Raw genomic sequence first — 13039 nt, 5'->3', positions numbered from 1 at the left:
GGACATGGAAATCAACCCCGCACACAGTGAAATTTGAGTTGCCACTTCAAACTTTGTTTTGCTGAGAAATAAAGGTTGAGCAAATTTGTCAAACATACTTTACATTTCATAAAACCATGTTTGACCAGAGTTTATTATATTCATCTTTCCAAAATGATTACCAATTTCCTCTGATTATTCACTCCAGCAGCTTGCCAGTAATATAGCTGTTAGTTGGATTAGTTGGATAACTGGCCTGGAGTTCTCTTCCTTCTGCCTTTTTTGGATGAGGGAATTATGTTGGCTCTTCTACAATCTTCTGGAAGTCTCCTTTAAATCCCCACCTCCTTTCTCCTTTGGCCCGTTCTTTAGGAAAACTGCACAACCTGGAATATTGATCACTCTGCAACCATGTTTCGGTAATAGCAATTACATCGGACAACTTAAAGTTTAAGAAAGAACTGCAGATGCTGGAAAAATCAAAGGCAAGACAAAAATGCTGGAGAATCTCAGCGGGCGAGGCAGCATCTATGAAGTGAAGGAGTAGGTGACGTTTCAGGTCGAGACTCTTCAAGACAACTTAAAGTAGTACTTAAGAAGTTTTTAAGAAGGAACTGCAGATGCTGGTCTGAAGAAGGGTTTCGGCCCGAAACGTTGCCTCTTTCCTTCGCTCCATAGATGCTCCACTGAGTTTCTCCAGCGTTTTTTTGTGTACCTTAAAGTAGTACTTTATTGGACCTCGTGAAACACGAGGCATTGGAAATGATTTCCACACGGCCTGTTTTGAAAACATTTGTCATTATATACTAACTAAATATCAAAGTGAATGTGAGAAGAAACCCCAGCAATTTGAACTTTGTCAAAATATTAAATTAGTTTTGACTGCTGCCTTAATGGAACTTTAAATGTGGATTGAGGTAGGAACAACAACAACATTTAAAAGACATATGGTTCTGTCTTTAAATAAGGCAAAATTCAGCCCATAAAAACTGTATGGCACAATAACCTCTAAACTCAGAGTGAAAGGCAGAGTTCTTTAGCATTACCGTTACATGTGGGAGAAAGAAATGTATCACCCAGATCTGCTGTGTCACAGATGTAGAGGGAGGTGGGCAAATTAGAAAAACTTAGATGGGGCATTTTGGTCGGCATGAAGTAGAAGGGGTGTCTTGGATTGCATGGAATATATGGGGCATTATAGACAATAGGTGCAGGAGTAGGCCATTTGGCCCTTCGAGCCAGCACCACCATTCAATGTGATCATGACTGATCATCCCCAATCAGTACCCCGTTCCTGCCTTCTCCCCATATCCCCTGACTCCGCTATCTTTAAGAGCCCTATCTAGCCCTCTCTTGAAAGTATCCAGAGAACCGGCCTCCGAGAATTCCTCAGAGAATTCCACAGACTCACAACTCTCTGTGAAAAAGTGTTTCCTCATCTCCGTTCTAAATGGCTTACCCCTAAATCTTAAACTGTGGCCCCTGGTTCTGGACTCTCCCAACATCGGGAACATTTTGGTCAGCATGGACCATGAGACATCTTGGTTGGCATGGAGTAGGGAAGGCATGTTATCTATTCAGCATGGATTAGATGAGGGATCTTGGTCAGTATGGACTAAATGGAGCGTCTTGGCCAGCATCGTTAGATGGGCCAAAGAGCTTGTGCTGTGCTTTTTGAGTCTGTGTAGATGATATAAAGACAGAAGATAGAAACACAATGCTGATGTAACTCAGCAGGTCAGGCAGCATCTTTGGAAATAAGGAATATGTGATGTTTCAGGTGAAAACCCTTCTTCAGACCTTCAGTTTAAACCAGCACCTGCAGTTCCTCCCGACACATGACATGATGGGTTGGGTGATGAGCTGCCATGAGTGAGTAACTGAGTGGGTGAGGAAGGGAGTTAGTGTGAGGGATGAATGTGGAGGGGGTGAGTGGGTGGGCGAGGGAGGTTATGAGTGAGGGGGCTGTGTTGAGGGGGAGTCAGTGAGAGGTGGAGGGTGAGGGAGGTAGTGAGTGAGTGGAGTAGTGAGTGAATTAGTGGGATAGTTAGTGAGGGTGAGGGCCCCGTGTTGAGGGTGAGGTGAGTGAGTGGAGTAGTGAGTGAGTGAGTGAGGCCCGTGTTGAGGGTGAGGGCCCTCCCTCCTCCCCTCCTCGCCGCGCGCTCTCACTCTGACTCTGACTCCGCCCGCCCGCCCCGGGCTCGAGTTGAAGCGGCCGCCGAGCGGCGGGAGTCAGGCCCGGGGATCGGGGATCGCGCCGCCAGGCCCCGGCTTCCCTCCCAGCTGCGGCCCGACACAAACCACAGGCCGTGGCTCCGGCGGCGGCGGTGAGTGAGGAGCGGCGGCGGGAACACCCGGGCTCCGGCATCACCCGGCCCGGCCTGAGGGAGAGAGGGTGAGTGAAGGAGCGAGGGAGGGAGTGAAGGAAGGAGGGAGTGAGTGAAGGAGGGAGAGAGGGAAGGAGGCAGAGGGAAGGAGTGAAGGAGGGAGGGAGTGAGCGAAGGAGGGAGAGAGGGAAGGCGGGAGAGAGGGAAGGAGTGAAGGAGGGAGGGAGAGAGGGAAGGAGTGAGGGAGGGAGGGAGAGAGAGAGGGAAGGAGGGAGAGAGGGAGTGAGCGAAGGAGGGAGAGAGGGAAAGAGGGAAGGAGTGAAGGAAGGAGGGAGTGAAGGAAGGAGGGAGTGAAGGAGGGAGGGAGGGAGTGAAGGAAGGAGGGAGTGAGCGAAGGAGGGAGAGAGGGAAGGCGGGAGTGAAGGAAGGAGTGAAGGAGGAGGGAGAGAGGGAAAGAGTGAAGGAGGGAGTGAAGGAACGAGGGAGGGAGGGAGGGGATGCTGGAAAAGCTCAGGCCTTGATGTTCTGCGTTTGGGCGGCGCCTGCCCCATCCCTGTCCACAGAGAAGCCGTTTGCAGGCGGCCACAGCAGAGAGAGAGGGGGGAGGAGGGAGGGGGGGGGAGAGGAACACCCTCGCCAGGAACCGGCTCAACTCTACCCCACTGTGGACATTGGACCTTGTCTCTGGACCTGGTGCTGTAAACTATATTCTGTACTTTATAAGTTCCCCTCTGCTCTACCTATTGTACATACGTTTGAACTAATTGTATTTATCAATAGTATTATCTGATCTGTTTGGATAGCACGTAAAACCTTTCACTGTACCTTGGTACACGTGACGTTCATAAGCCTAAACCTAAGAGATGTTCCATAGATGGTGGCCAGGACACCTAGACCATCGCCTCCACTTCCTCCTGCATCTTGGTGGCATCTTTACCTGTCCGCATGAGTAGAGATGCAGTCTTCCATTGAAGTGCTGCTATTGTAGTATTATGGCATTGTAGTACTAGTTTCTACAAGTGTTTATTTTTTCCCAGTGTGAGATTTGAACCCAGGAACATTAGCCTCAAATTAGAATGTACTGCCAGCTGGGTCTGCAAACATACGGCATGGAGCAGTAGTCCAAAGCAACTTCTAAACTCCACCATTCACACATCTTGAATCAAGATGGTTTATAAAATAATATTTATTAACCAAATTCGGCAGTCAACCAAGATGCTTAAATGAACAATCTTAAGCAACTTAGGACAACAATCTGCCATAAACACCATCAAGAGGGACCGATATGTGTCCTCGCACCTTTCAATCCACACTAAAATATGTTAGTAAACATATTTAAACTTTTGTGGACTTGAATTTAAATTATAATGTTATCAAGGCCAAATGTCCAATTGTGTCTGATTTGTCTGAAGAAGGGTCTCGACCCAAAATGCCACCCATACCCTCTCTCCAGAGATTCTGCCTGTCCCTCTGAGTTACTCCAGCATTTTGTGTCTATCTTTAGTTCAAATCTGTTATTTCCCTTCTGTGGAATGAAATGGTAACTAGTGTTTTGAAGTTATGCTGAATATTTTTGTGTGTCTGCAGGATAAGATGACGGATATTCGCCACTCCCTATTACGCCGCGATGCTTTAAGTGCCGCGAAAGAACTCCTGTACCATCTGGACATTTTCTTCAACAGCCAGCTGCAGAATGTCCCTGGATCACTGGTTGACAAATCCACCATTGAGCTGGTCGAGGAATTTATATTTCAACTTCCAAAAGAACGTAATGCTCAACCAAAAGTAAGTTGTACAAGATAATTTCAGAAGATCTATAATTTACCATTTTAAAAACTACCTACATACGTTGGAAATATTACACAAAAGCACATTATAAATGCATGGAATAATTCAGGCAATGCCCTTTTTGAGAATGGGGTCTAGGCTTGAAACATTTATCCATTTGTTGAAGAAGTGTCCAGACCCAAAACATTGCCTATCCAGACATGCTGCCTGACCTGCTGAGTTACTCCAGCACTTTGTGGAGTTGCTCTCGCGTCTGCAGTTCCTTGTGTCTCCATTCATCCATCTCTTCTTGTCATAGACAATGACAGACCTTTAGGGAATGTTCCATATGTGATGGGTTAAGCATAAACTAGCATGAATAAGGAAGCTCCAAATTTTTGAAACTTGGGCAACATGCTTGATTGATTAACTCTCAAATTTTAATCATAATAATAATCGTAATCTACTTTATTTGCCAAGTATTTGCAACATACGAGGAACTTCATTTGCCATACAGTCATACCAATAAAAAGGCAATAGAACACACAAAATACATTTTGACATAAACATCCACCACAGTGACTCCTCCACATTCCTCACTGATGGAAGGCATAAAAAAGTTCAATCTCTCCCTTCTTTGTCCACCAGCGGTCGGGGGCCTCTAACCTTCCGTTGACGGGACGATCTTACTCCCGTAACCGGCGTCGGGCGTCCTTGTCGGGGCAATCGAGCTCCTGCATTGGGGGGGATCTCAGCTTCCCTGCGCCGGGTGATCTACCCCGGGTCGGGACTAGTGGAACGTTGTGCGGCTTTTGGAGCTTCCTGATGTCGGTCTCTTACCCGAGACTGCGAGCTCCTTGATGTTAAAGTCCGCAGGCCGCGGTTGGAGAGTCGATCCCAGACAAGGGATCGGCTCCGATGGTAAGTCCACACCCCCGCGTTGGGGCTCCAAGTCAGTCCCGAGCATGACCTCCAGCTCCATGATGTTAGGCCGCAGAGCGACCGGAGATACGACCCGGAAAACAATCGTATATCTCCGGCAAGGTAAGAGTTTGAAAAAAGGTTTCCCCCCGATCCCCTCCCCCACCCCCCACATAAAACAAACAGAGAACATTAACACAAATGTGGAGAAACGGAAAGTAATTCATGTAATTCTTTACTACTGAGCCCATTATTTTTTTTAGGACTTTCTGGTGGTTTTGCAACATTTTAAAGTAATTTTAATCAGTTTTGTATGTTGGTGAATAACAGAGACATTCTCAAATACTCAGGCTGTTTTTATCTTGTGTTCGGGCTCGTAACAAAGTTAATTTGGTTGCCAAAAGCACTTCTGTCTGCTATGCAGGACCTCAGTTCAAGACGGTTTAAATAGGGATATCTATTCTGCAGAAGATCTCAGGAATGAGTAGGTTAACATATGATGAGCGTTTGACGGCACTGGGCCTGTACTCGCTGGAGTTTAGAAGAATGAGGGGGGACCTCATTGAAATGTACAGAATAGTGAAAGGCTTGGATACAGTGGATGTAGAGAGGATGTTTCCACTAGTGGGAGAGTCTAGGATTAGAGGTCATGGCCTCAGTATTAAAGGACGTTATTTTAGGAAAACATCGAAACAGAAAAACAGTTGCAGGAGTAGGCCCTTCGGGTCTTCGAGCCAGCATCCCCATTCAATATGATCATGGCTGATCATCTAAAATCAGGACCCCGTTTCTGCTTTTTCCCCATATCCCTTGATTCCTTTAGCCCCAAGAGCTAAATCATACTCTTAGATTCGCCTCTCAAGGAGCTGTGAAATGTCTTTAGTCGGAGGGTGGTGAATCTGTGGATTTCTTTGCCACAGAAGGCTGTGGATATTTTTAAGGCATAGATAGATAGATTCTTAATTAGTACGGGTGTCAGAGGTTATGGGGAAAATGCAGAATAGGGAGCGATAAATCAGCCATGATTGAATGGCGGAGTGGGTTTGATGGGCCGAATGGCCTAATTCTGCTCCTATCACTTATGACCTTAAGAACTGGATTAGGGACAGATGAATTCCGATTATGTTGTTTCCGCTGATTATAGGCTATTTGGGCTATTTTGTCTCCAGTGATGTGTGTCCTTTTTTGTATTTCATTGTGCTTTCTTCTGTACTAACCTTTAGTTTCCTTTATTGCAAGAGATTGAGTTCATTGCAGGAGCTACAACTGCTGGAGATCATGTGTTGTTATTTCCAAGAACAAAGTAAAGATGCAGTTCGACAGATCATCTTCTCTGCACTGTTTGGTCCTCAGGGTAATAAAGCTGATGACAATAGACTGGCTATGTTGGGGAAACTCGTCTCCATGGCCATAGCAATCTGTCGTGTTCCCATTCTGGAGTGTACCGCCATGTGGTTACAGGTATGTCCCGCCATCAGAAAGCGTAAGGTAAAATATTGGAATGTTGCAAAGTAAATGGCTATCCAATAATAATGAATGAAAGTAGAGTGCGTGATTTGTTCCACCTTTTTGTTTGTTTTGTGAAGAGAGAGAGATTATTAGTTGATGCAAGTGAAGAATGTCTGCTTCCCTATCCACTGCCCCACCCCGCCTTTACAGCTTTCTCCACCCTTTCCCTTCTACTATCCGTCTGAAGAAGGGTCCTGACCCAAAACATCATCTGTCCATTCCCTTCCTGATGCTGCCTGACCACTGTGTTGTTCCAGCACCTGTTTTGCCCGAGAATATTTTACTTAGTATGACTGTATGGTAACTCAAATTTCACTGTACCTTAATTGGTACATGTGACAATTAAATTGAATCTTGAATTTCTATGTATAATGTTTATAAAAATAATGTTTTATATCTGTGCATGAAACTTTTCTGTCTTACCAAACCACACTGTTACACCTTTAACTTTTAAATGTTTTAAAAACTTTAAAATTAAATCCATCCTTGCATTTGTCATTTATTGATATCTAACATTAAAGGTGTTTGAAATTAAATCACAATTGAATTAATTTAGATGACCTATGCAATGATTTGAAGATAGACACAAAGTACTGGAGGAACTCAGTGAGACAGGCAGCATCTCTGGAGAGAAGGAATGGGTGACTTTTCGGGTCTAGACATCACTCAAACCTTCTCTCCAGAGATGCCGCCTGTCCCGCTGAGTTACTCCAGCACTTTGTGTCTATCTTCGGTGTAAACCAGCATCTGCAGTTCCTTCCTACACATTTCATGTGCAATGATTTTTCTCTGTGGCTGTGTTGCAGAGAACACACGCGGTATTCTGTGTGAAACTTGCGAAGGTCTTGGTGGAGGATTACTGCATTCTGGTGCCTGGCTCTGTACAGACACTCAAGCGGATTGTTCACGCCAGTCCACGCTTCTGCTGCCAGCTGATCACTGCAGTCACTGCCCTCTATGACCTCTCCACAGGTATGGTATTGACACCATCTTTAAAGCACCTGTTTCACTATGCCTGTTTGAATCGTTTTACCTTTCACAATTTCACAATATACTGCACATATTCTTGCTTTGTTCTGTGATTATGTTGTTTTCTCATTGATGGGAATATTGAAACCTCTAATTCATGTGTTCCTGTTTTTCTCTTCTGCTATAATTACTTATTATATCATCTTCCATCTCTAAACCTTTATGGTTATCAGTGAAAAGTTTTCACTGTACTTTGGCACACGTGAGGCAATAAACTGACCTGAACTGGTTGCAGTATCTTTAAAGAAGGTTTGTGGGGGGAACGGGGTGACATAGCAGTAGTGCTGCCTTTTCTCTGAGCTCAGTTGTTCTATAGACAATAGGCAATAGGTGCAGGAGTAATAATAATAATAATAAATTTTATTTAATGGGCGCCTTTCAGACATCTCAAGGACACCTTACATAGTAATTGGAATAAAAACATATAATCGGAATAAAATAAGTAATAAAGACATCACAGAGACACAAATTAAAAACAGAATTCAATCCAAGATATACTCCAGCAGGAGTAGGCCATTTGGCCCTTCGAGCCAGCTCCGCCATTCAATGTGATCATGACTGATCATCCTCAATCAGTACCCCGTTCCTGCCTTCTCCCCATATCTCCCCCTGACTCGTCTATTTTTAAGAGCCCTGTCTAGCTCTCTCTTGAAAGTATCCAGAGAACCGACCTCCACCGCCATCCGAGGCAGAAAATCCCACAGACTCACTACTCTCTGTGAGAAAAAATGTTTCCTTGTCTCCGTTCTAAATGGCTTACTCATTATTCTTAAACTGTGACCCCTGGTTCTGGACTCCCCCAACATCGGGAACATGTTTCCTGCCTCTAGCGTGTCCAAGCCCTTAACAATCTTGTTCTGTTGCAGATGATCTGATTCCTCCACAAGATCTGCTGGAGATGGTCGTATCCTGGGTGTTCGAGGATCCACGGTTGACACTCATCACGTTCTTGAACAGTGCAGCGAATCTCCCACGCGGGTTTCTGGAGCTGACACCGCTGCCAGGCCTGATCCGCTGGTGTGCACTTGCACCACTAGCTTACAAAAGGAACTGCAAGACTCCCTCAGCACCAAGCATTGTGAATGGGCACAGCAACAAAATGTGCAAGGAGGTTGAAAGTGACGGAAACAAGGACATCAACATCCTTTACTCAAAGCTGCATCTAAGCGTCCTTCAAGTCCTTATGATTCTTCAGGGCCATTTAACGGAGAAAAACTTGTACGGACGGTTAGAGCTCATCATGTTCGATCACGTCGAACGGCTTGTTGGAGACATTAACAAATTGGTTAAAGAACTGAACCTTTCGAATCCCGTGAAGGAGGTTGAACTGGCGTTGGACAGGTTAGCTCAAGCTCTGCAAGTTGGTATCGCATCAGGAGCGCTGCTGTGTGCCCGAGGTAAGCTGAGGACATTAATTAGAAACAAGCAACTGCACATCCTGGCTTCCTCCTTTGTGTGCAAAAGGATACAAGCTGCTGGAGTAACTCAGCGGGTCAGGTAGCATCTGTGGAGAACATGGATAGGTGACATTTCACAGAATTCTGGAGTAACTCAGCGGGTCAGGCAGCATCTGTGGAGAACATGGATAGGTGATGTTTCACAGAGTGCTGGAGTAACTCGGGTCAGGCAGCATCTGTGGAGAACATGGATAGGTGACGTTTCACAGAGTGCTGGAGTAACACAGTGGGTCAGGCAGCATCTGTGGCGAACATGGATTGGTGACGTTTCACATTGAGTTCTCCAGTGATGCTGCCTGATCTGCTGTGTTACTCCAGCACTTTGTGTCCTCTTCAGGACCAAACTGCATTGTTAACTGTGTTGAAATAAATTAATTGGGTTATCTTGCAGAAAGGTTGTTGAATATAATTCAGTTACATTCCTTAGCCAGACTCTTTGATTATTGAAAATATGAAACATAATTTACATTATGTGGTTTTTCTTTGGAATTCTGTTTTTGTTTTCATATTATGACCAGAAGTTATATCATCCCAAAGTTATAACAGTGATTGTAGGGTACTTTCCCAGAAGGTGAGGTCAAATAAGTAGACAAAGGGTAAATCAGTCACTGTGGGATTTTTAGTGACCCACTTCAAGTGAGTAGTTCAAGCATTGTTTCAGTAGATATTTAGTAGACATATTGTTCAATAAACAATGATATTGTGCTTGAGAAACTAGAAACCGGTCTAAACTCCGAAGTAGGTTCCAGATCTAAAACGTCACCAATCCATGTTCTCCACAGATGCTGCCTGGCCCGCTGAGTTACTCCAGCACTCTGTGAAACGTCACCAATCCATATTCTCCACAGATGCTGCCTGACCCGCTGAGTTACTCCAGCACATTATCTTTTTTTGTAAACCAGCATCTGCAGTTTATCCATTAAATTGACAATATTGTTTTAACTATATTTTATTTAACTCTGTTATATTGATTGAATTTATTAATTAGACTTTCTCCTTTTTATAAAACTGCTATACATAGGGTTTTATTAGTTATCACATCAGCAGCAATTCATATTTAATAATTTAAGCTCAATGATTCTTGGTTGAGTTTGTATATCTACATGTAAATACACACTAATTCAATCTATGGGTTATGTTGCATTCAATATTAGTACATTTCTAAGTGTTGAAAAGGAACAAGAATTAAATTTGACAACTGGGGCAGTGTGGTTTAGCATCTGGAGGAGCTGTTTGCATTGTTATTTCAAGGCCAGATCACCCTCCTTGCTCTGCCTATTGAATGGGATAACACTGGGAAATATATGTCTTTTACATGTTTTCATTATAATTCCAAAGAAGAAAGAGGGGAACATAAAATTTGCCTGAACACTGTGATTTGTAAACAATACAGATTTTATTTCAAAAAAGACTGCCAAATTCTGTGATGTGTAATGTTAGATTACTTAACAATCTGATCTTCCCAAGATAAAACAGTCTTGGACAAACTTTCAGTGACATCACATTTTGGTGTATATTTTCAATTTAAATCTCCGACTAATCAGTTTAATCTACTTCTTGCGTATGGCGTGCACAGCCTAGAGTTGTAGGTCAACCTATTCTATTTGGACTATTTGTTTGTGCACGTCGGGTTGATTGCATTAGGCGAAGCAGGGTGGACCACGTGAAGGTTGCAATCTCCCACCGTATCAGTTTAATAAAAAATCAGCAATATCTTTAACCTCGTTACTCTGGTAAAGGTTAGTTTCTTTTGGAAATGTAAATTTGGAAAACATAAAAGTAATTTGAATTATTGAATGTATAAATATTTACATATTGTTGACTAAATGAGTTTACTTTATTAATTATTATCATGCATTTTCTAGATAATTTGCGTTCCATCTGCTCTGCACTTCCACATCACAAGTAAGCACGCTTATTCTCTACAGTATTTGATAATTTCTGAGAAAAACATTAATTTAAAATAGTTTGGATTGATAGTTGCTGTGAACTTTACGTTTTTATTTCAGTGCTACGAAAAATTGCTCACATTCTTTAGTCTGTGGCTCTCTGAAAATAGACACCGTGGTGCAGCTGGTAGTGCGGCGGGCTCACGGCTGGTAGAGCGGCGGGCTCATGGCTGGTAGAGCCGCGGGGCTCACGGCTGGTAGAGCGGCGGGCTCACGGCTGGTAGAGCGGCGGGCTCATGGCTGGTAGAGCCGCGGGCTCACAGCGCCAGAGTCCCTGGTTCAAGCCTGGCCTCGCTTGCTGCCTGTGTGGACTTTGCACGTTCTCCCTGTGACTGTGGCTTTCCTCAGAGTGCTCCAGTTTCTTCCCATGCCCCAAAGACTTGTGGGTTTGTAGGTTAATTGACCTGGAAATTTCCCCTAGTGTGTAGGGAGTGGATGAGAAAATGGAGTAACTTAGAACTAGTGTGAACGGGGTGATTGATAGAAACATAGAAAGAAATTGGTGCAGGAAGTAGGCCATTCGAGCCAACACCATCATTCAATATGATCATGGCCGATCATCCAGATTCACAACTCTCTGGGTGAAGAAGTTTTTCCTCATCTCGGTCCGAAATGGCCTACCCCTTATTCTTAAACTGTGACCCCTGGTTCTGGACTCCCCCAACACCGGGAACATTTTTCCTGCATCTAGCCTGTCCAATCCTTTAAGAATCTATCTGTTTCTATAAGATACCCTCTCATCCCACTAAACTCCAGTGAATACAAGCCCAGTTGAACCATTGTTTCATTGATGGTCTGCGTGGACTCAGTTGCTCAAAGGGTCTGTTTCCGTGTTGTATCTTTAAATCGATCAAAATAACTTAAATTGATATGAATATATTGGGCTGTCAATAAGCAGCATGCATCCAGAAAAAGAGATTGTGTCCTTCTTTACCTGTCTCTAACGTTATAGATATTTTAATTGTAATCAGCATTTTTATTCAAGCATTCAACAGCCAGTGAATTTTTATTCTCCTGGGTCATCTGATCACTCAGTAACTGCCAGTACCATATTTCTGGTGTACAGGTGGTTGGGATCAGTGGGATCAGCTTACAGCTCCTGGCTCCCTCACCAAGTCACTGGGAGCTAAAGCTGCAGGTCTCAGTGACAGGGGGCCAGTGCTCCTTCACCGAGACTCTCAGCCTATTGGTGAAAGAACTCTGACTGAGATCCTGGGTGGATAGAATGGATGTGGAGAGGATGTTTCCACTAGTGGGAGAGTCCAGGACCAGAGGTCACAGCGTCAGACGAAAAGGACGTATCTTTAAAAAGGAGATGAGGAGGAATTTATTTTGTCAGAGGATGGTGAATCTGTGCAATTCTTTGCCACAGAAGGCTGTGGAGGCCGTCAGTAGATATTTTAAAGGCAGAGATAGATAGATTATTGATTAATACGTGTGTCAATACCAATTATATAAAGACTTTTACATTGGAAATTGAATTTCATAGTGGGGATAAAATAAACTTTTTTAGTGTGAGCTTGTAGAAAAACAATAGGGAATAGATAGCAGCAGCTGAAAATGGCTTTAGTTAATTTGCATTTCTTGTTTGCTGTCACCATTAATCATCTATCATGCATTATTATCTCTCTTATTGTCACTTTTACGGGGATGATTGAGTGCTATGAGAATTTAAAAATATATATTATTATTGAACCTGATTCGCCAGGTCACGGATTTAAAAAAAGTTGAACATAAGGAAAGCTAGTTGTAACGTTTATTTTGTTTCTGGACAGCTTGCTTCAGTTGGTTTTGACGGGACCAGTCCAGCAGCCATCACATACAGCTCTGCCGCCTGGCTTCTACCCACACATCCACACATCCCCAGCTCGCTACCCCATGTACTCAACTCACCCGGTGCAGACGTACATGCCGGGCATGGCTTTCTCCTACCGGCCGATCCGGTGAAAGATTCTCCATTACAAAGATATCCATCCACGTCGTTCGTGGATATGTATAGTTTTTGCATTGAAACCAATTGCGAAGAGTTATTTCAGTACCTTTTTTTAAAAACTGAAAATTTGTACTTATCAATGAAGATAAAATGAATTGGTTGAAACCA

At 43.8% G+C, this 13039-nt stretch overlaps 1 protein-coding gene across 5 annotated transcripts; it reads left to right on the top strand.

Annotated features, from left to right (window-relative positions):
* The first annotated feature begins 1764 nt into the window (after window positions 1-1764).
* c22h7orf26 (chromosome 22 C7orf26 homolog) lies at window positions 1765-13039 on the top strand. Of its 5 annotated transcripts, none has more exons than XM_033041182.1 (7): window positions 1765-1851; window positions 3894-4091; window positions 6234-6455; window positions 7310-7475; window positions 8399-8929; window positions 10855-10894; window positions 12714-13032. In XM_033041182.1, the coding sequence occupies exons 2-7, from the start codon at window positions 3900-3902 to the stop codon at window positions 12883-12885; spliced, it is 1323 nt and encodes a 440-aa protein (XP_032897073.1). In that variant the 5' UTR covers window positions 1765-1851; window positions 3894-3899; the 3' UTR covers window positions 12886-13032. The 5 variants fall into 5 exon arrangements, with proteins under 5 accessions (XP_032897073.1, XP_032897070.1, XP_032897071.1 ...); XM_033041179.1 differs by lacking the exon at window positions 1765-1851 and adding an exon at window positions 2121-2365 and having other exon boundaries at window positions 12714-13039; XM_033041180.1 differs by lacking the exon at window positions 1765-1851 and adding an exon at window positions 2121-2303.

Source organism: Amblyraja radiata, chromosome 22, assembly GCF_010909765.2.
Source record: "Amblyraja radiata isolate CabotCenter1 chromosome 22, sAmbRad1.1.pri, whole genome shotgun sequence".
Classification (NCBI taxonomy): Eukaryota; Metazoa; Chordata; class Chondrichthyes; order Rajiformes; family Rajidae; genus Amblyraja; species Amblyraja radiata.
This window is presented reverse-complemented; position numbering and strand designations above follow the sequence as displayed.

What these genes read in the sequence shown, in the direction of transcription:
- c22h7orf26 (XM_033041179.1), top strand. Translation starts at nt 3,900, where the DNA reads ATGACGGATATTCGCCACTCCCTATTACGCCGCGATGCTTTAAGTGCC. An exon ending in AACGTAATGCTCAACCAAAA is followed by an intron (nt 4,092 to 6,233) that starts GTAAGTTGTACA and finishes CTTTATTGCAAG; the next exon opens with AGATTGAGTTCATTGCAGGA. An exon ending in GTACCGCCATGTGGTTACAG is followed by an intron (nt 6,456 to 7,309) that starts GTATGTCCCGCC and finishes GCTGTGTTGCAG; the next exon opens with AGAACACACGCGGTATTCTG.